This window comes from Halichoerus grypus, chromosome 8, assembly GCF_964656455.1.
Source record: "Halichoerus grypus chromosome 8, mHalGry1.hap1.1, whole genome shotgun sequence".
Lineage (NCBI taxonomy): Eukaryota > Metazoa > Chordata > Mammalia > Carnivora > Phocidae > Halichoerus > Halichoerus grypus.
This window is the reverse complement of record NC_135719.1, coordinates 136,551,068-136,576,677: the sequence shown is the minus strand read 5'-3', so window position 1 is coordinate 136,576,677 and position 25,610 is coordinate 136,551,068. Positions and strand designations below refer to the sequence as shown.

Here is a 25,610-nt window from a genome sequence, read left to right as displayed (position 1 = left end):
CTGATAACTGCTATTTTCATTTATCTCACCTCTTGAGCAAATCTGACTCCTCTGTCCAGCCATCCATGGATCTCTCTTCCTCCTTATATTTAATTGCCTTTTTATTAGAAACTTCTTTTCTAATGGTTTACTGAACAGAGATTAGAAATTTGAAACGAGATATTTTCTGTGTAAGGAATTACTTTGGTATATGAACTAATAAGAACTAGTGATATGTTCTAGGGATGAGAACACTTTTTCTGTTAAATACTCTGTGTTTCCTCTTCTACAGAGATCACAAAGTATACACATATTTGTGGTGTGCCTTTCAAATACTGGTGCAATGGTGTGTTACAGGATGATGTATGCTGGGCACTGGTTTCAACTTCTCAATTAATTTGTGTATGGTATTTTCTTCTATTTTCACCCTGGTACTTCCCTTCTAGTTGCATTATTACACCTATGTTATATACACGTCACAGATACAAAATCTCAGAATTGGTAGGGAGCTTAGCATTCCTTTGATTTATCATCTATGGCTTGCATCCACTGGTGCTCAAATTCTAGCTTAAAATATTGTATTAGAACGGATAGATCAGAATGAGTTCTGGGAAGGTAAATCTATGGAACCTGCATAGTTCCTGACTTGTATCATAGAATGGTGGTGGTAAAGAAGGTAGAGTTCAGACATGTGCTGTACTGGAAAAAGAAGAAATGGAAGAAAAAGTGGCCCATTTGTAGGGATATAACTTATCATCCAAGCCAGAACACTTTTGAGGGTGAAAGGGGCACTATTAATAATTATACTGGAACAATAGACATAAGCTGGGACTGTTCTTGGTAAACCAAAATAGATCTACAGTAATTTAAGAGGAGAAAAAGCAAGCATAGCTATTGTTCATTAAGGACGAAGGGATAGCAGAAGGGCCTGACAACTTCGTTTTTGGGACTGCACAGATACTTTTCTTCCTAGTATAATTGTGAGTCTAGGTTTGTAGTTATGGGGCAAAACAATCTGACTCCAAATAGGGCCCTGAAGATAAAGACTTGTGTGTCCTATAGCCTTTGGGTCTTCTCTTTGACATTTTGGGGTCTCCAGGGCTTGTGAAGACACTGAAAACCAATTCCATGGGTTTACAAAGGGAGATTATGGGATCAGCAATGCTTTCTCGGCAGCTACACAGTCTCAATTTTCTCTGATACCAAGAAAATCAGAAATCTCAGATTGACGCTGAACGTGGCAAAATCCCATGACACAACTTCCCTACCAATTTAGGGTTATCTGCCTGGAACCACGTCAACTGGCAACGTAGGGTAATTGATGAAGCTGAAAGCTAAATACCCATAGTGGTTACCAGAATGGAGAACCTTGACAGCTAACGTTTGCCAAGTGTGTAATGCATTCAGCTCATATTTACTGAGGGCCTATTATCCTGTATTTCATTTAATCACATGTTCCCCACATACTTATCCAGATGTCTCCGTATGTTTTAAAATTCCATACTTACCCCAGTAATTTGAGGCACCATTTTCACAGTGATTTTTTTTTTTTTTTAAGTTCAATTCAACTAATACATATTGAGTACCTACTGTGGTTTGGACACTGCATTTAGGAAGTACAAAGAGGATAAAGACTTGGCCTCTGCCCTTGAATTTGAGGGCTGGATTCAGATTTCTAAAAGTAGAGCCATTTTCTAGAGACATCAGACTTTATTAGTAACTTTGTGGTTGCTCTTGTTTCATCGTACACAAAAGGAAACTCAGGCTCAGAAAACTAAGTGACTCAAGCAGGGCCACACCTGAACTGGGACCTAGTTAGGGGCTGCGAGTCGGGTATTTTTTCTTGCTTTGCCACAGACCCACACGTGGTAGATGCGTCCTCAGACGGTGAGTTCCCTAGGCGGTCTTGGACATCCCCTGCGCTAACGTGCTCCAGCAGATGAGGCCGGAAGAGAAGCAGGGAACTGAGTACACTTGAAGGCCCCACCCCAACAAGGTCACAACCAGAAAAGGCTCGCTCGGCTACTCCACAACACTACTGCGGCTGCGTAGGCGACCTGTGGCCCTCACTCAAGATGGCGGCTTCGGCGTCAGCGGCCTTCTGCCCTTCCCCATCATGGCGGCGGCCGGACCCGCCTCCCTGGGCGCGGGAATCATGTGACCCACACAATGGCCGAGCGCCTACTCCAGGCTTCCCGGCAACGCCGAGTGAAAGCCATGACGGCCGCCGCAGGTTCGGCGGGCCGCACCGCGGTGCCCCTACTGCTGTGCGCGCTGCTGGTGCCCGGCGGCGCGTACGTGCTGGACGACTCCGACGGGCTGGGCCGGGAGTTCGATGGCATCGGCGCGATCAGCGGCGGCGGGGTGAGCAGCGGGCGGTGGGATGCGCGGGCGTGGCCAGGGGGGCGCCCCACAAGCCCCCGCGACGCAGCCCCGCGTTTCGACGCTCGCCGGTCCCGACTCTGCTCGCGGCGGGCGCTTCTGGGCCAGGGGTCTGTGCTCCTACAGGGTTGGAAGCGGCTCTTGCTCGTTTAGATGAACATATAGAGGCAATTAGTTTTAAAAGAGGAGGATGCGGAGGTCCACCGAATAAGTGACAGGTGTAGATAGTGACAAGGCTGGGGCTCGTACTCTCATCCCGGGCGACGGAGCCTGGGCTCTCTTTGCCGCAGAGAGGGCATTCCTGAGGGTCGCTCCAGAAATGGTCAGGGAGCCGGGGAGCATCTCTCTTCCCAAGGGGATGCCCCACTGAGGGTCGGGGAGTCGGAAGCCCTGGACCACAAGTGTAGGGTGCGATTGGCTAACTTCAGAGGGGCCAGTGCACAATACGTTTTGTTTGGAGGTGCGACAGGTGCCTCAAGGCCTCTGTAGGAAGGTAAGAGGTCAGGCTGGGACTGTTTTTGTTTTTTTTTTTAGTTGTTTGTTTTTAATGGCAGGCTATGCTAGTATTAACTGGTAGTCTAGGTTGTTTACTGTTGGGGGGCTGTGTTTCTTGGGAGTCATCAAGGCCCAAGGTGGGGTGAGTTGCCCACCGGAAAGGTCAGTGCCTCTGTGACTCTTTGGTGGCTATTTTTGTGTACAGGGAGGGGGAAACATTGGATCAACATCCAAGGTGGTTCGCCACCTTTAGGGTGTGTAAGAATCACCTGGTATGCTTGTTTAAATGCACTCCCCATTCTGACTGTAGTTCTGGATTGGGGCCTGAGAATCTGCATTTTACCAAGTACACCAATTGATTCTCATACTGTGTAGTGAGAGACCTTTTTCTTTTAAGTAAACTTAATTTTAGAATAGTTTTAGATATACAGAGGAGTTTCCAAGAGAATACAGAGTTCTCATACACCCTGCAGCCATTTTTCTGTTATCAGCATCCTACATTGGTATGGTACATTTGTCGCAATCAGTACTGATAACTTATGAAAATCCATACTTCATATTTCCTTAGTAGTTACCTAATGCCCATTTTCTGTTCCAGGATCCCATCCAGAATACTAACTGCATTTAACTGGCATGCCTTAGTCCTCTCTTGGCTGTGACAGTTGGGATGAATGAGTTCATTTTCCTGGACATCCCTTAAGATTTACGTGAAGGGAGACAGGAGGGCCATTCCAGCTTTGTGTAAAATTGTATGGGCACAGCTGGTAATTGTCTGAATTTCCTGGTCATGCTGTCATGTGGCCTCTAGGCCTGGGAGCTTGGTTTAGTAGCATGATTCTTCTTGGCTCTAACAAAATTTACTTGCTTCTATCACATGCCCTCTGTAACCTTTTTCCTGTCTTTGTGTTATTCCCTTCCATTTTACCCCAAATCACAACTAGAGTTAATTTTATTTGATGTTAAGGCCTAACTCTTAAATGGGTTGTTTGTTGGGTTGAGTCAGATGGAGCTTGTATATTCAGATGCATTTCAGAACTAGCTTGACTGCTTGCTTGCTGAATGGATGTTTTGTGCTGATCTCAGCCTACTGATAGCCGGTGTTGTGGCTGGACTGGCCCTTATGGTTCTTATTATGATTATAAGATGTTCTCAGCAATAACCATCAAGAAACTTAAAAAAAAAGGTTTATAATTCACAGATCCTGGCAAGCACATGGCACACTTGGGACCACTCAGTAAGGTTGTGGGGGGCCGGGGGGAGGAGAGGGGAAGAGAGAGAGAGAGCACTGGAACTTGAGTGTTCTGTCCTGCTTTTATTGTGGGCTCACTCATTGGTGAATTTAAAACTTAAGAGGGGGTGTTTAAAGTGCAGGAAGAGAAAAATCAAGCAGCCTCTGTGGTCAGTTACTGAAATCAACCAAGGTCTTTAAAACAAAGAAGGCTGGGGTCCCAGCTGGGGGAGCCTGGCTCTTTATCTAGATCGGCAGTGTGATTCTTTGAAACAGCCATCTTTGAAGTGGATGCCTCTTTGAAGAGGATACCCTCAGGCACTTGCATTACAAAAAAGAAAAAAAAACTGTCAGGGTTTATACTACAGTCCAGCTTGATGCTGAGGCATTCGTCAGTGGTGACCCTGGATACCTGATAGGTTAAAAGTCAGGGATAGGGCATGTTGTAACCCAGAAAGTACACATCTAAGTAGGACTATATAGCACTTCTATAATAATTATACAGACAGTAGTCTGCAATCTAGTCCGTAGCCATTGTCCCAAGCTTAAAGGGACATGAAACCAGGTCAGTGATCCTAGGACTCAGGAATGTGTTCAAAGATTTGGGTAATACTGTGAAATACTTAAACATCTTTGGCCATCTCATGAAGTAGGTCTGATCAAATAGGCTTTTCTTTCTTTTTTTTTTTTTTTAAAGATTTTATTTATTTATTTGACAGAGAGAGAAACAGTGAGAGAGGGAACACAAGCAGGGGGAGTGGGAGAGGGAGAAGCAGACTCCCCACTGAGCAGGAAACCCGATGCGGGGCTCGATCACAGGACCCTGGGATCATGACCTGAGCTGAAGGTAGACGCTTAATGACTGAGCCACCCAGGCTTTTCTAAGTGTGCTTTGCTGGATTTTTTTTTCATAAGGAATCTCAGATTGGACTCTAAAAGTCTCTCAGGGCTGGGTAGTCAAGCCAAGGACTTGCCTTCATACTTCACCTATAATACCTGTAGATTTGAGTGAATGCCTCTCTTCTCAAGGTCCCCCAAATACCCTGATATTTTTGGGCCTCACAATAAGTGGTCTCCATTATTCACCTGGTAAGGCTGCTGGGAACACTTAAAGGCTTAAAAATAGCCACGTTAAATACCTATGGGAGTTCATTACAATGCAGTTGGCAAGGAACTTTGGTTATTTCTGTGACATATAACATTTTACGATAATAACTAGAATTATAAGTGACAGCATCATATCAGGACATAGCAGATGTCTAGGAATTTCATATGATTTCTGGAACATTTATATCAGCCACACATATCCATACAAATTTAATCTAAAGAGGGTTTCTCATTACTTATTTGATAATGCTTTCCATGTAGTTTAACATATCAAATAAGCCTAATTAGTTTAACATCTCTCTTTTAATAAGGAGAAGGAACAAATCATTTGAGATGTTCCAGGGATCCCATGGAAAATCCCAAAGTTAGTTCAAGGTTTAAAAAGGCTTCATTTAGAATTTGATTCTGGGAAATTTGTCAGAAATATCAAAAGATTTTGAAACCCTTGATTACACTGGATCATAGATTGCTCTGAAATACTAGTTATCCATTTAAAAAACTTTCACCAAAATTACAGCTAAAGACTTCATAGGCAAATACAGAAAGCTACATAGTTTATTAAAAAAAAAAAAAAAGATCTTTAGCTCTTTAAATAGAGAGGACTTGTTTTCTGAAGTAATCAAAGACATGATAAAAGACAACTTGAGATACTGGAAGTTATTTTGGTAAAATACAGAATCTTTATTTCCTAGGCAGATTACTTAAAAGGTAAATAAAAACCTTGCACAGTCTTATCAAGAACAGACCAGTAATCCAAGAAAACTATCCTTTTAGCAGATAAAATAAAATTAAGCTTTAGTTTTTAGAAGTACACTATTTATTAAAGCTTATTTAAGAAATACAATAAATTACTTCATTTTTAGCCAGCTTGTCTACACAAGATAAAATTCCCACTCCCTCTCTTTTTTTCTTTCTTTCTCCTACTTTCTATATCCATTTAGTTTGTCTACTTTAGGACAAAATTACTTTCATTTGCCTTAACAAAAATGCATATCCATACCTTATACCATAGCTAAACTACATCCTGTTTCCCTTGCCTAGGTTGTTTCTCTTATTTCTTGTACTTTTAATTACATATATTGTTAGAATTCTTGACTCTTAGAAACCTTAATTTCTAGTGAAAACTAGTGAGTAAGCAGTTGTTCACTAGCACTCACTAGTTGTTCACTAGTGAGCTGTTCACTAGCATTCTCTATATTGACAAATTTATGAATACATTTCATAATTTCTAGAGGCATATGCCTCTTTAAATTAATTAATTTTTATTATGTTATGTTAATCACCATAATTACATCATTAGCTTTTGATGTAGTGTTCCATGATTAATTGTTTGTGTATAACACCCAGTGCTCCATGCAATACGTGCATAGTAAGTTTTTCAATATAGCACAGGACATGTTTACCAACAGATCCAGACATCTAGCTTCTCTGTTACAGGAAACCAAAAGTAGATAAACCTGTGGTTCAGTAATGTTTCAATATTTAATATTTAGCAATGATCTATATATTTAATGAATTTCCATCATTGAACTTGGCGAAACTCTAAGGTTTCAAGTTACCAAAAAGATTTGGGTAACGTTTTAAGTACACATACCATAAAACATAATTATTGTTGAAAAGTGGATGCCTTGACAATCAAAGCTTAAGTCAGACATTTGCATTACAAAAAGAAAAACCCCAATCATTGTGGCTTACACTAGAATGGATGACCTGGTCTTTAGCTGATCTCTCCAACTTTGTGTGTGTGTGTATGTGGGGGGGGGTAGGCGGGTGTTGGAGTGGGGACAGACAAACCTTTTCCTTAACCCAACTTATTCTTCTTGATTTTTATGTTTTTATTTTCTGATGTTGCAACCTTCCTCATAGGTGCTGGAGCATATTTCAGAGTCACCTGGACTAATGGGTCAATGTGTGTGTTTTTTACTACAGTCATTCTTCTTTTCATTTTTGTGGTTTAAACCTACAATAGCCAATATTTCATGAAATGAGGACCCATTTGTCCTAGTATCTTTACTTGTGGCATTAAATCCAGTATTTGAGCTTGCTGAAAAATGGAAGTCTTCGTTATTTATATTTATTAACTCAGTTTAAGAGTATTAAAATGAGAATATTGCATAACTCAGAGTAGATAAATAAGAGTAGATAAGAGTAAGATAAGATACTCTTATCTATACGATAGTGTCCCTGTGTATAGTGCGTGTCTCATCTTAGAAGCTTAATATTAATCGAAGGAAAATGGTTGCAACACTACCTTTGCCCATCACTTTAGATTTCTATGTGGAGTCCCTGGTACGTGGCACAGTTTATAGCAGGTCTCACTTGGTCTTCCAGTCTGATAGGGAAGGCAGTATGGGGCAGTAGTTAAGAATGTGGGTTTAAGAGCAGATTGTCAGGGGTCCATTCTGGGCCCTGCCATTCACTGTCCAGCCACGGACAGGTTACTTAACCTCCCAGTGTCTCAGTTTCTTTTCTGGGGAGACCTTGAAACCTGGTGGGAGCATCATGAGGTTAGATGTAAAGTGCTCAGGGTGGCATCTGGCACATGATTATTTTGGTTAATATCATCCTGTTTCATTGATTAGGAGGGAGGAAGTTACATGAAAAATGTATTTGGGTATAAAATATCTGCCATTTATTGATAACTTACTGTGTGTCCCCTCTTGTGCTAAGGCTTCTTCCTGGGCTGGTTGGAAACAGCCCCAGGCCTTTTCCAGGGAATGTGACTGTAATTTGTTATTCCTTGATGGTGCATTTCAACATTTGGCTATACTACTCGGAACTATTGCCATTGACTAATGCTTTTGTACTGAGAATGACATAGGCTTGCAATAGCATGGTGATGTGGTGTGTTTGCTTAAAGTTGGCACTTTCTGTGTTAAGGATAGGATTGCATAGACGCAAAATAACCCCCAAACAGCCAAACACACTGTTCTAATGACATAATTCAGGGTCAAAAGAATTGTTTCCCTTTGATCAAGGATGGGTTATTGTGTATATACAGTGTTCATTCACTTAAGGAGTGCCTACTTTAATATTTGAGCCTCCGCCAGTCTGTAAGCTCTTCGAGAACAGTGACTGTGTTTTTAAAAACAATTTGTATAATGCCTGTCATTTATTGAGAGCTTACTGTGTGCCAGTTACTGCGCTATGTCCTTTACATACATCTTATTTTAGCCTTAGAACAGCTGAAGGAGTTCTAAGGAGTAAGATAACCTGCTTTACAACAGATTGCCCTTGGTCACATAGCTTGTAAATGTTGCAATCAGGATGTAGGCTCCTTCTGACTCAAAGCGTCCTATATTATGTTGCCTGTGCCAGTGGAACAAACAATACCATAAAAGATATTAAATATTTACTAAATAAGAGAATAAATGGGGACATGAACTTGAGTAAGACATAGTCCCTGTCCTCAAGGAACTCAGAGGTGAGTCAGAGAAGTATGGCAATGAGGAGGGTGCAGGGTTAGAAGAGTTACAGTAGAGATGTAGACCCGAAGCAGAGGAGTCCACAGGACTACATCAAACTACTACTACCTACATCAAACCAGTGGGCGGAGAGGAAGGGGTCCTTCCCTGAAGAGGATGCATTGAAGTTGGCCAAACAAGGGCGTGGAATGCATTCCAGACAGAAGAAATAGAAAAAGTAGTTAGATATATCAAGATAGAAGGCGCGAGAGTGGTACTGGGTAAAGTGTCAGAGTTAGGATCCAAATAGTTAAAGAGATTTGAGCAATTTGAACTTTATCCTGAAAGCTCTTGGCAGAGGGGAGGTCTTGGCAGGTTTAAACAGAGTACTTTCATGGTTGTGTTTTGGGAAGATTAATGTGGCAAGTAGTGTGGAGAATAGAATATAGGGAGGCAGACGGGAGGCCCTGAGACCATTTAGGCTATTCTAACGATTGAGGGGGGCCTGGATGAAGGAAGTAGGGTTGAAGTGAGGGGATGGATTTGAGAGATACTAAGGAGGTCTTGATGACTAAAGATGGATGGGAATTGGTGAAAGGGTAACCCTAAATTTATGGTTTAGGCAGATGTTGTCCTTTACTAAGATAACAAGTAAAGGAGAAAGAACAGACTTAGGAAAAAGTGCCACGTTTGATTGGTGATGTGTTGAACTTGAAGGGATGAGAGGGTAGCTCCATGGGTCTGTGTCTCAGTGGCAGGGGCTGGGAAGACTGTGGGTATGAGGGAGATAGATATAAGCGTGCTACTAGAACGTCAGTGGAAGCATAAATGAGAGTATGAAACAGAACACTGAGCCCCATAAAAGTCAAGTATCTTGCCCTTGGTGTCAGTTTTTTGAACCTAAGGCCTGTCTGGCTTCCAAGCCTAGGGGCATGCCACTGTTTCATGTTAAAACCTATTTCTTTTATTCCCCTTGTGTATATTGCTCCCCAGAAGATACATTATTGGTCCACTGTTGGTTTTGTGATTTCTTTGTTGAAGCAGTCATCGGCCATGGGTTAGTTGTGATCAAGTGTTGGTCTCTGCACCCTCCACCTCTCTCTTTCCATGCATTCTGATGCCAGTCTTGTGTGAGGTTTCCTTAGTACAGTTTGGCCTGGGGATCATTGTATGGTCATTCCTAATAGTAACAGCACTTATAAATCTCTAGTAAAGAAGGGGGGGAGTAGTGATTCCTTTCAGCATTGCTGCTTGTAATAATTTCTTGCAAGATGTTGAAGGAGAAAATTACCTGATATTTATCCTTTCCATCCTGGCCCCCCAATGTTGTAGTTGACAAATGGTCTTAAGATAGAGAACATAAGTTTCATTTCTTCTAATAACCACTCTCTGAGTTAAGGTCCCCAAGACAAGTCTGTAATCATGGTGCTCATCAATAGACTTTGTTAGCTTACCTCCCAGCCAACCCTCATTTCAGTAGAAGAGAAAACTGCTGTGGCTTAAAACCCGAATTTTAGCTATTGGATAAACAACAGCCCTATTTGCCCAAAGATAGGTAAAATATAGGTAGGTAAACAAATAACCTGGGAAATGACTTTCCACATGGGCCTGCCGGGTGGCGTGCATCAGCACTATGAAAACATGTTCGTGATTGGATTTGATTTATTCATACTTTTGAACTTTTTTTTTTTAGGCAACCTCCCGACTTCTAGTAAATTATCCAGAGCCCTATCGTTCTCAAATATTGGATTATCTCTTTAAGGTAATGAGAAAATAATTACTTAATGGCATCTGTGGTTTTTTTGAAGCTATGGTGAATTTTAGCGGTAGAATTGATCGCCTTCACAATTTTAGCTTTAAATAAGAATGGCAAATTGCTTTTGGAATAAGTTGCTATTTATTTGAAATTGGTTTTCTCATCTGTAATTGTCTTAATGTGCTTTGCCCTTCATGCAGTGAATCACAGTGTTAATACTCCTACTTCCTTCCCCAGCCAAACTTCGGTGCCTCTTTGCATATTCTAAAAGTCGAAATAGGTGGTGATGGGCAGACAACAGGTAGGAGATTTGGGAAATGGGATTGATTTCCTTCAACGTTTTAGTCTATACTTAAACTTAGGGGCTGTGAATCAGAATATAAGTGATATGAACATTTTTGATGTTGATTATTGCTTATAGATTATTTCTTATTGTTCCTTTTTTATTCTATTAAAAATATATCAAAATACTCATTTTTTCTCATAAAAATAGCATTTGGACTTTAGATTGCTTATATAGTTGGATTAATCAGTAGTAAACAAACCCACAGTTTTTAAAAAAACTATATTCACTAAGAGCATAGAGACAGTTTGAAATTTTTATTGAGAAGTTCAAAAAATAAAACTCTTAATGTGGAAAACATGTAAAATGTTATAATGTTAATAGCTTTAAATAAAATCATGTGGCAAACATATAAGTCATCAGTATTTTAGAGGTACAGCTTTTTTCTCTTTTAAAAACAAAATTATTTTTAACCATTAAATTTTCAATCTTCATTATCACCCTTTTGATTGGCTTTGTGTAGTCCATGTAGTCAATTAATGTACAGGAAGAAGAAAATTCTCTCAGTGATAATGCAGCTTATTATTTACAGGCCAGATTCCATCATAGTGAACTTTATAGTATCGTCTGTATACGCGTGTTCCTGTTGGTGACTTGGGAGTAATTTTTGTTAAAGAGATATGTCTGTGTGGTCATATTAGTGTCTAATTAATATTGAAAGAAAAAAGAATGAAAATCAAAAACAAAAGAAACCTCTGTAACACAAACTTCCTCCAAGCTACCATAATAGGACATGTATTTTATTGTCCACTCCTTTTATGCAGAATTGGTAATGGTTGGCCATCTACATTTGCTGAAGTGAAATTAGAGGTAGAGATACAGGAGTGGGTAGTTCTTGTGAATCCGATGTTTATCTTTAAGAAGAAAAGGGCAAGACCCCTCTCCTTGTGAGGCCCTTCTTAACATGGGCAGATGTTTGTGAAATGTGGTAACATATGAGGACTGATAGCAGCTACCTACCTTGTCACACCATGGAGGTTAGGATAGAATTTTCTTATAGAGCGGTATGCAGATGTATACTCTTTCCTTTTTTCTCTCAAAGCTCTGTTGTCTTGGTGTAACAGGGCATGTTATAGGCTCAAGGCCTGGGGTATGAGAATGGGGCTTAGGAGCCCGGAGATTCGCATCTAGGATTGAGAAGCCAGAAGTTGAGGTGATCTGAACTCATGTGTTGAATGTGGGGTTTTGAAAACCCCAGAAAGACCAGACCAAAGCCTGGGAGAATGTAGTCCTAGGACTTTTCAATTACGTGAATTGATAACACTTCTCTCAACGCTGCTTATAATAGAAAGATGTGGTTTTGTTTTTCAAGACCTTTATGATACTTAGAGTAATGAAAAAACATGAAATAATACGCTTTGATCATCCATCCTCAAGTTATATAAGATCATTCTTATTTGTCCCACATTAGGATTGGAACCAGAAAATGTCTTCTCTGAAATGTGTGTATGTATACGGGAGAGTGGCCCTATGAAACACCATTAAACACCCTGAAGTGGTTTCCTTTCTCTTTTGCTCTCTCCCATGCAGATGGTACCGAGCCCTCCCACATGCACTATGCGTTAGATGAGAATTATTTCCGAGGATATGAGTGGTGGTTAATGAAGGAAGCTAAGAAGCGGAACCCTAATATTATACTCATGGGTAAGAAGTGAAGTTTGCCATGCTTTTGCAGTCTGTTTAACTTTCAAATTCTGAATTCTGTATGTGGAGTCACTATTAATACTGAAATACTAATAATGTTGATACTACCATTATCCTACTAGCAGCAAAGCATGTGCCAGGCTTGATCCTTTCTTTGCCCTTAGATATTATTTCTGCTCTTTATATGTAATACCTCTGGAGTGAGGCATTACTCTTCCCATTTTACAGAAGCAGTAGAGACTTAGGTTATACCACTGACTTAAGGCCAGGTAATTAGTAAATGGTAAAATCAGGTATAAAACCTAATTTCATTCTGGTTGTTTTTGTGATTGCTAAACTCTTATCTTCAACAAAATTTCTTACCAAAATTTGTAAAAGGGCAACAATACTCTCTAGAAAATTATATATTAGGTGCAGTAGTATATACCAACTATTTGTAAAATTATGCATTACATGCAGTAGTAGACCCCATTTCTAAAAGAGGTACACATAAAAGTTTGTTTTGAACCTCAGCAACGTGGTGGTCACTGTTCTAGGCATTGGAGATACCGAGCAATCCAGCCCCCGCTTCCCACCCTTGTGGAGCTTACGTTCTAGCAGCAGGATCATTGGATTTCTCAAATAGGACTACTGTATTCATTTTACAGTTCCCATATAGCGATGCAGAGACCTGTAAGATATTGCAAACATACCCCGTGATGCAAGTCATCATTTGAGATGAATTTGGTATTTTGAAACAGGCTTCCACATCCAGCCTGTGTGAGACCAGTGAGATCCATTTTATAGGCTTGATTTCAGGTTATTTTAAAAATCATTTTCAACAATCAAATTAAAGGACAAGCGTAAGTTTTTCTAAATTAAAAAAAATGAGGAGTTAGTGTGTTCTTTCAAAATGGTCTTTTGCAAGAGATTCCAGAAATGTTTGGAGCAGTAAAAAAAAGAAAAAGCATCATTGACTTCAGCGCATACTCACCCATTGGGCTGCTTTCAAGGTCAGTTCTCATTTAAATGTAGAAAATCTGGCACGCTGAACCATGTTCTAACAAAGACTTACACATGCTGGGCCTTTAGAATGTATTTGGCATTTCATTGTTCTAAAATGTTCCAGTATTTTAATGTCACATTTCTTATGGGATACACAATGAGGCATTCCTCCTGAGCTTAGAAAAATAAACATTTTGTTCTTTTGTTCATTTTGATTTTTTTCAGTGGTGAACTAGATTGGTGATATATATTAACAGTTGAGGAACTTAACTGTTGAGCTTATTTTGATATATTAATAACAGAATTAGGATTTAGAATTGTAATTAGTGCTTCTCTACTATTCTAATTTTCTTACTTGAAACCAGTAATTAAGGTGCTGGAAGGATGTGGGTTATTTGATCTAAATCATACCACAAAGAAATATTTTCCTCTTGAGTCGTTGGCATTTATACTGATATGATGACAAACTAGTTTTGCTGAATTTGATTATCTGACTAATTAGTATTTTAAGGAACCTTAAGTTTTAAGAAGTTGTACTAGTGAATGAGGAATTTGTATTATACTTAACCTGTAGGAATGATTAGGCATAAGCCTTTCAGAATTCTTTGATTTGACTTCAGAGGAAAGAAATTGAATATTAAATATCCCTATAGCAGGTGGTGGGCATGTTAAGTTAAATTGTATGTTACATTTCTTTCTATTGGTTAGGATCTTTGAAAGAGTGTTTTTATTTCTTTTTCTTGAAAGAGCATTTGGAATTATGGAAGCTGATTCTAGGGATCAGTAAGTAGTTGCTGAGTTCATAAACTGGAAGGGATTTTGAGAATTTGTGCACAGTATATAATCTTTAGGAAGATCTGTATTGGCTTTTTGCTTAGCCTGTGTTCTTCTTGGCTTCTTTCGCCCTGTTTCTAATGGTGCCAGCATGGGTATACCCACTCCACCTTTACCTTTTCCTTTCTGCAGCCTTGCCGTGGTCGTTCCCTGGATGGCTGGGAAAAGGTTTCAACTGGCCTTATGTGAATCTTCAGCTGACTGCCTATTATGTCATGACCTGGATTGTGGGCGCCAAGCATTATCATGATTTGGATATTGATTATATTGGGGTTAGTAATATATTTAAAACTTGATTAACTTTTGGACATTTATTTGTAATTTCTTAAAGTAATTTGATTCTGTGGCATTTTGTTGACTAACCATTTTGTGTCATGAGACTGATTTGTTCTATTGGCATCTGATAACAAATTAACTACACGTGACCTTTTATTCCTCCTCTTTGCCCATCTAAATTCTAACCCCTTTTGAAAACTAAGTGTATAATACCTTCTCTGAACTACCTTTTTTTTTCTTTTTTTTTTTAATTTTGATTTTGGTATCACCCAGCTCACATTCTCCTTCTTAAAAGCTTTCCCTAGTTTCTCTAGTCATGTAAGAATACTATATTTACCAGACAGTTTAATGATTAATCTCATTTTGCTCTGTGAATCTTCTATTGTCCTAAACCAGGGGTTGGCAAACTTTTTCTTAGTGTGTCAGAGTGTAAATATTTTAGGTTTTGTGGGTCAAAAGGCAGTATTAAGGATATTATGTAGGTAATTATATAGCCATTTAAAATGTAACCGTTTAAAACTGTAAAAACCATTTCTAGCTCTCAGGTTATAAAAAATACAAATGGTGGGTGGGCTGGATTTGGCAGGCTGGCTAAAATCTGCCTACCCTTATCTTAAACTGTTATTTAACACCTTTTAATGACTGAAAAAATGTAAAAATAATGTCTTTCCAATTGGTCTGTTGGCAGGCCGAAGGCATCGTACCTCACAGAGCCTCGCACATACACATGGTGGTTTCTGTACATGTTTGCTTATTAATATGCCATCTGTCAAAACTGATTTTAAAAGTGTTCATGCAATTGGCAAGCAAGTATTGAGCTCCTACTATGTTGCAGGCACTGTGACTGTTATGTTCTAGGGATACCAAGATGAATAAGCCCTTAAGGAAGTTAGTGAGAGACATAGAAACTGGGACAGATAAACTGTAATATCACAGGAGGAGAGAGGACATGAGGATGGGCCAAGGGCTGTAGGGAGCCAGAAGCAAGAATATACTTGTTTTTTGTTATCTTTCTCCAAATTATAATTGAAAATTAGTTTGTATTTGAGAACTTTCAAATGTCAGGGTATTTTTAACCTGTAGTGAAACTAAATGTAGGTTTGGATCTAAATAGCATTTTATTATGGTGAAGTCACACTTAGAAAATGTTTCTGGTAAAGAACGGGTAATTCACATCTCTTTTAAACTCACAGGCTTTGGTGAGGAGCTTCTTTGGTAAGAAGTACTTTCCTGTATCACAAGAGTAAAATGAATTATAGCGCCTAGACTCTAGGCCATCTCAGTTATTAACAGTTTTCTTAGCTGCAAAATAAATGTCATGGAAATTCTCTTTCAATTCTAAAACCTCATCCCCCCTGATTCTAAACCAATGAGAGCTGTGCATCTTCCTCTTATCTATCCTCATTAAGAATTTGCCTTTGTAATGCAGCACATCATGTGGGCTAAAAAAAATTACTTCTACAGTGTACTTATTAATACTTGGCTTTAGGTGTGCTGGTAAGATCTTGTAAGAATTATTACAACACTCCCCATGTCTGCTAGGTCTCCAGTGCCTAATAGAGTTCTGGCACACATTACATTGTCAATGTTTGTTGAATGATTGAATGGATATTCCAGTTTTAGAAATCCGTGGAATGGGGCGCCTGGGTGGCTCAGTCAGTTAAGCATCCGACTCTTGATTTCAGCTCACGTCGTGATCTCAGGGTCCTGGGATTGAGCCCCATATCAGGCTCCATGCTCAGCGGGGAGTCTGCTTGAGATTCTCTCCCTCCCCCTCTTCCTCTGCTTGCCCTCTCTTTCTCTAAAATAAATAAAAATAAAATTAAAAAAAAAAGAAATCACTGGAATAAGTGACTAAAAATACCCGCCAAATATTCAAGGTTTTAAAAGATAATATTTTAATTTTAAAAAGTTATGTTGTCTTCTAAATAACTCTAAATTTAAGAACAGGACATTTCATAAAGTAAGAAACATTGCTTTTTAGATGATATGAAAGATGATGAGAACAGTGGCATCTTAATGGGAATGTCTACTTTCTGACCTTTAACTTTCAATTCAGACTGTTTGACTTTCTGTTTTGCAGATTTGGAATGAGAGGTCATTTGACATCAATTATATCAAGGTCTGTATGACTTGAAAATCTTTTTATCTTAAAGTTATTAGTAAATGATTCCCTTATGGTTCCATGGAAATTAGTAGTAGGAACACTGTTTTTTACAGTACAGATATTTGTTTGCTAGTTGTGACATAAAATTCAAGCAAAAGCTTAATCATATTTAAATTCCTGATTAAAGCATAGGTAATTCCTTGTGAACCACAAATTTCCTTTGTCTGAAGACTTGTGTCGAATTTTCTTATTTTGAAATTCATTATTTGTGGAATTATGGTAATCATTATAAAAACAACTGCATCATGTTAGGCTTTTAGGACTTAAAGAAATGTAGCTTTTTTTTTTTTTTCATTGTCAGATGAGAAAAGGAGGCAAACCTAAAAAAGAACAAAGACCTTTATTTGGGGTGTCATAATTGCAACTCAGGGAGCACAGATTCTGGAGTAACCAAAAAAGTGTCCTGCTCCGGTGGGGAGGGCAAGGAGTTTTTATGGCAAAGAAGGAAGAGGTAATTCCATGAAGTAGATAAAGAAGAGAAAAGAAAACACTGCTAATTTGGGGCTGACCAAATTAGTTGAGCCATTTCTGATAACTCTCTCATTGATTATTTTATTGGTGCTATCACAAACAAAATTGTCCCTGGAATGTATTAATTAACTTTACTATCCTCATATGGTCTGAATGCCAGTTGTTCTGTTGAAATGTTATGAAAATTGCCTGTAAGACTCTTGCCACTTCTGGCCCAGGTCAAGAGTTCATCTGTTGGAAAGGAAAATGGAGCTTGGAAATGGAGTCTCTTCTGGCCAGAAATTTTATACAGTTCCACATTTTAAATCAAAATTTCTCATATATAGTCTCACTGTTATTTTCTTTGGAATGCCTATTACATTAGAATGTTCTATATGTTTCTTTTTTTTTTTTAATTTAATTTTATTATGTTATGTTAATCACCGTACATTACATTATTAGTTTTTGATGTAGTGTTCCCTGATTCATTGTTTGCGTATAACACCCAGTGCTCCATGCAGAACGTGCCCTCCTTAATACCCATCACCAGGCTAACCCATCCCCCCGCCCCCCTCCCCCCTAGCACCCTCAGTTTGTTTCTCAGAGTGCATAGTCTCTCATGGTTCGTCTCCCCCTCCAATTTCCCCCCCTTCATTTTTCCCTTCCTGCTATCTTCTTTTTTTAACATATAATGTATTATTTGTTTCAGAGGTACAGATCTGTGATTCATCAGTCTTACACAATTCACAGCGCTCACCATAGCACATACCCTCCCCAATGTCTATCACCCAGCCACCCCATCCCTCCCACCCCCCACCACTCCAGCAACCCTCAGTTTGTTTCCTGAGATTAAGAATTCCTCATATCAGTGAGATCATATGATACATGTCTTTCTCTGATTGACTTATTTCGCTTAGCATTAGCAAATAGGTAGCAACTAACATTTGCCAAGTGTGTTTTTTGGGGTTGCTTTTCCTAGTTACTTATCTCCATTTCATTCTTACTTACTCCCTTATTAGGTAATTACTATTATTGCTGTTTTTCAGGAAAGGAAAAACTGAGAATAATAACTCCTCTGTCGCTGGGAAACTCATGGCAGATTAACTTTTCAGGTGGAGGAAGTCTATGGTTTACTTTCCAGTTCTATTTGTCTTGTGTTTCCTCCAAAAAAACATAGTTTTATGTTAGATTTTGTGTTTCGGTTTTTAAAAAAATTTCTTTAAGTGTCTTATGTTTTTAAGCAGGTAATACCCACTAAATTTCTTTCATTTATTTATTCATTTATTCCATCAGCAAGCATTGACTCAACACGGGGGTTGTCAGGCATTCCATGCATGCTTAGAAGACAAGGACACAAAATACTGTTGCTGCCCAAAAGGAGTTCACATTTGAGAGCTATAGAGTCCCGGATGGACAATGAAAATGTCAGTCATAATTTCTCTAACAGAATAATGCCCGTGCAGGGTTGTCAGAAGGTATAGAGTGGACATGACACTTCTGCCTGGGTGGATTAGGGAATGCTATTAGAGAAGGTGACATGTGGTTGGAATCGTCAAGGTGGGGTGATAGGAACTCCCCTGGTTGCTAGGGCAGGGGCAGGACACTGCCAAGAAATGATGACTGAGAGTAAAGGGATTTGGGGGAAGAACAAGGGTGAAAGACAGAGTAGACAAGTGAGGACTCTGAGCCTCGCGTAGGCCTCTGTGATCGCTAGGGGACCGGCATATACAACATATACTTTAATCTGTAGCTGTGGGGTTTGATGGGGTGGCTTGCAGCCAGGTCCGTGTAAGTCAGGGTCATGTCCAGGCTGCAGGCATTATCAGTGAAGTGGTGAGAACGTGGTGGAGAGGGTGTTGTGGGGCCATGGGAGGTGGAGCAGTGGAGCTAGTATAAGATGGAAGCACAGGGTTGTTCGTGGAAAGTTGTGGCTTCTGTGAGCACAGGGCTGATGAGCGCAGCAAGAGCCTAGAGTGGAAGCCAGGTTCGTGCATGTGTTCTGTGTGACCCTGCAGTTGGGGGCGGCTTCATGACAGGGTCCCAATAATGAAGGTGGGGAACATTTTTATCCACCCAGATTTGACGTTTCACAGCTTATGTTTTTCCTTGTGATTATTCATGTGCCTCTCTAGTTGTGCTCATTTCATTTGAAGGAAGCATTGTAAACATTAGACTCTGGTTTCCTTTTTCTTTTAAACTAATGATCTGCAGCTATGGTGGTGGTTTATTTAATTTTTTTTTTTACTATTGTGAGTCTGTTGTTGATTCCATTAAGGTCAGAGGGAGAATCCCTCTAAAGCATTTTTACCTCTTGGTTTTTTTTTTCTTTTTACATTCCCATGAAGTAGGTTATCTTAATGATAATGCTTTATGTTTTCCATAGGAGGCACATTTCTATTGAGAAATAATATTAATACTATTTTCCAGGATGCTGATTTTCAAAGATACTTCAGCTATTGTGGTTGTAATTCAACAGCTGAAAACTTATTTGTAAACTTCCCTGCATTCTGTTTATCTCTCCAAAAGGTGTTAAGAAGAATGCTGAACTATCAGGGTCTCGATCGAGTGAAAATCATAGCGAGTGACAATCTCTGGGAGCCCATTTCTGCTTCTATGTTGCTCGACTCTGAGCTCTTGGAGGTGATTGATGTTATAGGGTAAGGAAAGTTTTGCTTTGAAAGCTTAACAGTTTCTGATTGCTAGCTTTCGAAACTTGACTGTACCTTTGTTTTTGCTTTTCCTTCCGACTTGATTACATTTTCAGAGGGGGCTTTCTTGTATTTACTTAACTAAAGCACATGTAACTGATGTTTCATTCCTTTCTCTTTGAAATGTATGTGCAGTTGACCCTTGAATAGCACAGGTATGAACTGAGCCAGTCCACTCGTGTGTGGAATTTTTACGATACTTTAAATGTATTTTCTCTTCCTTGTGATTTTCTTAATAACATTTTCTTTTCTTTAGCTTCCTTTATTATAAGAATACAGTATATAATACATAGAACATACAAAATATGTGTTAACCTACTGTTTATGTTATTGGTCTTCTGGTCAACAGGCTATTAGTAGTTAAGTTTTTGGGGAGTCCAAGCTTATATTTGGATTTTCAGATGCACATGGTTGGGGGGGTTGGCACATTGTTCAAGGTTCAGCTGTACTTTGGATCTTTCTATGACAATGAAATGTATTGGTACTTTTCAAAAACTGTGCTAATGTTTGGAGTAATGACACATGGCTTTGTTTCAATTAAGGGACAGAGTAGTATTTAAATTTTAGAAATTACAAGAGGCAGACTTCCTGTGGTTGGGAGTTCTTCCATGAATGAACACTTATGTAAATGGCATGGCTGATCACTGACCATGGCTCTTGTCATGTTTCCTTAGCAGGCTGGCTTTGACCCTGCTCTTTAGTCCAGCTCTGCCAGTCAGTCCTCTGGGCCTTGGCTTTCTTGAGTTCCAGTAATTTTTTTTATTCTGTCTTTTTAAATTTTTTCCAGTTTTATTGAGAAATAATTGATATCCATCACGGTATAAGTTTAAGGTATATGGCATGATGATTTGATTTACATATATGTGAGATAATTACCATGATTAGTTAACATCCACCATCTCCTATAGATACAGTCAGAAGGAAAAATAATTTCTCCTTATGATGAGAGCTCTTAGGATCTACTTACTTAACAACTTTACTAACACACAGTGTTAATTATAGTCATCGTGGTGTACATTACATCCCTAGTACTTATTTATCTTATAACTGGAATTTTGTGCCTTTTGACCACCTTCCCCCAATTCCCCCTTCTTCTACCCCTCACCTAGCAGTATTTTTTAAAGTGAATTTGAAGTTTGTCTATTGTGATAACATATACAAACATTTGAAAAATAGAATGCACATATATGTGGAATGTGTTCTTTATTCAGTGTGAAGACTACTTGATCTACGTGTGCCTTTTTCTTTTAAATGAAGCATCTTGAATATACACGAAGTAGGCAGAATAATATGACTATCCATGTTCCTGTCACTCAGCCTTGATAACTATGACCCCATGGCCAGTTCTCTATCCACATACTTGTCCATTCTGTTACCTGAAACTGGGTTTGCCTCTTGGTGCATGTGGAGCCAAAAGACACAACGAAGCCAAAGAATAAGAAAAGGAAGGGTTTTACTTGCAACAAGCAAAGGAGAACAACGGGAACGTTTCCCAAGGCGGGGTCTCCTCGAACAATGAACTGGGGAAATTTTAGGCGAAGGGGCTTGCGCAGTGAGGCATTCAGCGTGGAACAGGGGCAGAAATCATCTTAAAGTGACAGAGTCCAAGTCATGAGGGTCAGCATCATCAGTTCCTGGTATCTGAGTGCTCAAAACGGTTCAGATCCCGCAAAGATAGCTCAAGAATGTGCGTCAGGTCAGTCTTTATTTTTGAACCAGCACTGCAAGATTTACCACTGATTTGTTGTCCGTGATGATGATTAGGTTATCTCCTGGCTTGACAGTGGCTGTTTGTGCTTACATTCTTTGGTTCCCTTAAAATTGTTATCTACTGGGATCTACTGTTCTGCAATTTCAACGTATCTCAGGAAATTCTGCAAGAAATGTGCTTTGGGCAAGTAGTGCCAGTCAGGCAGAGATGGTAAGATGGCTGGGGGCCCAAGATGACTTTTCTCATGTCAGGAAAGCTTGTCTTTTCTTTCTTTTTCCGGGGACCCCTAGCTCTTTCTGCTGATAGTTTCTCTTCCTCCTTCCACATTATTCTGAGGCAGATTCCATACATGACGTTATTTCTTCCATAAAAATTTTACCATGCATCTTTAAAGATAAGAATTCTTTTTCTTGGGGCGCTTGGGTGGCTCAGCTGGTTAAGCAACTGCCTTCGGCTCAGGTCGTGATCCTGGAGTCCTGGGATCGAGTCCCGCATCAGGCTCGCTGCTCAGTGGGGAGTCTGCTTCTCCCTCTGACCCTCTTCCCTCTTGTGCTCTCTGTCTCTCATTCTCTCTTTCTCAAATAAATAAATAAAATCTTTAAAAAAAAAAGAATTCTTTTTCTTTTTATTGTAAACAATACCATTACTACATCTAAAAATGTAAATATTATCAAATATTTGTTACTGTTATTTTATAGTTTTAATTGAATCTGGATCCAATTGAAATTCATACATTGTGATTGATTGATATTTAAGTCTCTTCTGATTCCTGCCCCATCTTTTTTTCTTTTTTTTTTAAGATTTTATTTATTTATTTGATAGATTGAGAGAGTACGAGCAGGGGGAGTGGCAGGCAGAAGGAGAGGGAGAAGCACAGGGAGCCCAATGTGGGGCTTGATCCCAGGGCCCTGGGATCATGACCTGAGCTGAAGGTAGACACTTAACCAACTGAGGCACCCAGGTGCCCCGCTGCCCCATCTTTTTATTCCCTTTCATTTGTCAAAGAAACTGGATTGTTTGTCCTGTAAAGTGTCTCACAGTCTGGGATTTTATAGTTTCATCCTTGCAGTTTGGTTTAACCTGCCCATCTGTCCTGTTTCTTGTTGGAAATTGACAGAGACATGATTAGGTTAGATTTAGGCTTATATTTATTTATTTATTTTTGGCAAGAAAAGTAAGATGTATTTAAATACTTCATACATTGAAATTAGAATATAATTTTTTGCCTTTATAGTTAAAACTTTCATAAATAGCTCAAGTCTTGGGGGAAAACAAAGTTGTATTGATTTTGAATATATTTGGCCAGGAAAAAATATTTAAATGAAGGTATGGGTTTTGCTGTGTCTTCATGAAGAAGTTGGATATTAATTCATTGTATCTTTATTGATGTGGGCATCTAATGCTGCAAATACTCCTTTGAGCACTGCTTTAGCTCTTTTATTTTCTCATTTCATCTCACTGTGGTCATTTAATGCCGAATGTATTTAAAAATTTTTTTTCAAAAGCTTTACCAGGAGTTTCTTTTTGTCTTATTATATTAGGATATATTTTTCTATCAGGATATAAGGGTTGAGTGTGTATTATCTACCTTAGTGATTGCATCGTTTAGGTATTCTGTATCCTAATTATTTTGTTCACTTGAACTATCTAGGGTTACTCAGAGTGTTAGTTTCCTCTCACTAGTGGGTTTCAGTTTCATGCAGTTTATGCTTTTGAAAGTTGCTCTGTGTTATGTTGCAGGTATTAATGTCTTATCTTCTTATCTTTGTAACTGTTGACATTAGAAAATGTCATTCTTTGGGGTGTCTGGCTGGCTCAGGAGGAAGAACATGTGACTCTTGATCTTGGGGTCATGAGTTTGAGCCCCACGTTGGGTGTAGAGATGACAAAAATCCGTGAAAAAAAAGAAAGAAAATGTCATTCGTTGCCTCATTATGCTTCTTGGTATGAATTTTGCTTTGCCTGTGACTAAGAAGGAGATCTCTGCTTTCTTTTCATTTATAATTGCCTGAACTATCTTTGCCCATACTTTCATTCTTTACCTCCTGAGGTCATTTTGTTTTATGTGTGTTGCTTGCATAAAGCATAGATTTAGATACTGCTTTTTTAGCTGCTCTAAAAATCTTCATATTTTAATGCTTGGTTTAAACTCATTTATACTTAATGATATAATTGAAACCATATATACTTAATGATATAATGATATACTCTATTCTATATTGTCTTGTTATTTAATTATTTACACTATGTATATACCAATACAAAATCTTGCTATGTGATTTTTCTTTGCTCTTTTTGAAGGGGGTATCTTTTTTGTTATTTAGCAAGGTTTGATTTTTGGTTCTATTGATTGCATTTATACTGATACCTTTACACCAGTGGTTCTCAGCTGGGGATAATGTGCCTCCCAGGGAACATTTGGTAATGCCTGGAAATATTTGCGATTGGTACTGGCGTGATGAGTGGAGGCCAGAGATGTTTCTAAATATCCTTCCAAGCACAGGATAACTTCCCCACAACAAAGAATTATCTGGCTAAAATGTCAATAGTGTTGAAGTTGAGAAAATGTTTATACTAATACTCTTAGTTCCTTTTCTATTTAGTTATTATGTATTGGTTTACTATAAGCAATGTGAAACTTATTTCATTACTCCCTCTTTCTCTCCTTCTCGCTCCTACAATGGAATTTAAATTACCGAAATTTCTTAATCTTTGTACTCTTACATGAGCTTAAGCTTCTACTGTCTTGATTTGTCAGCTGCAAGCTGTAACCTTTAACTCCCAGACAGTTGGCAAACTTTCTTTACATTTCATTTTCTTTCCTCCTCCTCCTATTTTGCGTCTGCTATATTAGTTATACATTATCAGAACATGTAACATTTGGGCGCCTGGGTGGCTCAGTTGGTTAAGCATCTGCCTTTGGCTCTGGTCCTGGGATCGAGTCTCGCATTGGGCTCCCTGCTCAGCGGGGAGTCTGCTTCTCTGTCTCTCCCCTGGCTTGTGCATTCTCTCTCTCTCTCAAATAAATAAAATCTTAAAAAAAAAAAGAACATGTAACATTTATGTACTAAATTACTCTTTCTTTTAGTCTAGTTCTACCATTAAGCATATGCAATGTTCACCTTCAAGTCTTTTGCTGAAGTTTCTTCCTTAGATTCTTGGGTGTCAAAAGCTTAGTATTTGTCATATTTTTCAGGAAGTGCTAATGGAAACAATATTTCTTGATCTCTTACATGTTTATTAACTCTTTTTCTGTGGCCTTTATATATGAAGGACAGTTTGGCTAGATACAAACTCCTTGACTCACACTTTCTTAATCCTTGAATGTCATAAAATTTACTCCATTGGTTACTTACATAAAATGTTGCAATTGAGAATTCTGATGCTAGACTTCTTTTCTTTCTTTCTTTTTTTGTTGTTGTTTCCCCCCTCTCTTGGGCCTCTCACTTACCCTAATGCAGAAGAAGCTGCTGGTGGTCTACCAAAACCTATCCTATTCTTCCTGGGCCCAAGGCAAGACTATCAGCATTCTTTGCAGTTAAGATATGACAATATGGGGCACCTGGGTGGCTCAGTCGGTTAAGCATCTGCCTTCGGCTCAGGTCATGGTCCCAGGGTCCTGGGATCGGTCCCACATCGGGCTCCCTGCTCAGCGGGAAGTCTCCCTTTCTCTCTGCCTGCCACTTCCCCCTGCTTGTGCTCTCTCTGTCTCTGTCAAATAAATAAATAAAATCTTAAAAAAAAAAAAGATATGACAATATGATTAAGTTTCTGGTGATGAAATGAGAGCAGAATTGATAAGTAACACCTGAGGGTTTATACTCTAGGATATTGGGTACATTCTCTTCTACCCCTTTTCCTTCCTACTGGCTGGAATCTGAGGCAACCATTTGACTAAGGAGAAGATACAAGCTCTGCTTCCAACAACCTTGACTCTCAACTTAGGATGATTAAATGGAAGAAACATAAACTCTTTTTTTTTTAAATTTATTTGACACAGAGAGAGAGAGACAGCGAGAGAGGGAACATGAGCAGGGGCAGAGGGAGAGGGAGAAGCAGGCTTCCCGCCAAGCAGGGAGCCCGATGCGGGGCTTGATCCCAGGACCCTGGGATCATGACCTGAGCTGAAGGCAGACACTTAA

General features: G+C 39.1%; 1 protein-coding gene across 12 annotated transcripts in view; it reads left to right on the top strand.

Annotated features, from left to right (window-relative positions):
* Positions 1-2,088: 2,088 nt before the first annotated feature.
* Positions 2,089-25,610, top strand: part of GALC (galactosylceramidase) — a 60,265-nt gene continuing 36,743 nt past the window's right edge. For 4 of the 12 annotated variants that reach the window (XR_004921492.2, XR_013440801.1, XR_013440800.1 and 1 more), the window contains exons 1-7: positions 2,089-2,343; positions 10,289-10,357; positions 10,589-10,652; positions 12,225-12,338; positions 14,289-14,428; positions 16,516-16,554; positions 19,576-19,706. Coding sequence is in view for 8 of the 12 variants with exons in the window: in XM_078054072.1 (XP_077910198.1) it covers positions 2,149-2,343; positions 10,289-10,357; positions 10,589-10,652; positions 12,225-12,338; positions 14,289-14,428; positions 16,516-16,554; positions 19,576-19,706 (752 nt within the window). In the remaining 4 variants the exon portion in view is untranslated. Of the gene's footprint in view, positions 2,344-2,428; positions 2,855-4,912; positions 4,932-10,288; positions 10,358-10,588; positions 10,653-12,224; positions 12,339-14,288; positions 14,429-16,515; positions 16,555-19,575; positions 19,707-25,610 lie in introns of those variants that run through there. The other 8 variants (XM_078054072.1, XM_078054064.1, XM_036106034.2 and 5 more) reach the window with 8 other exon arrangements.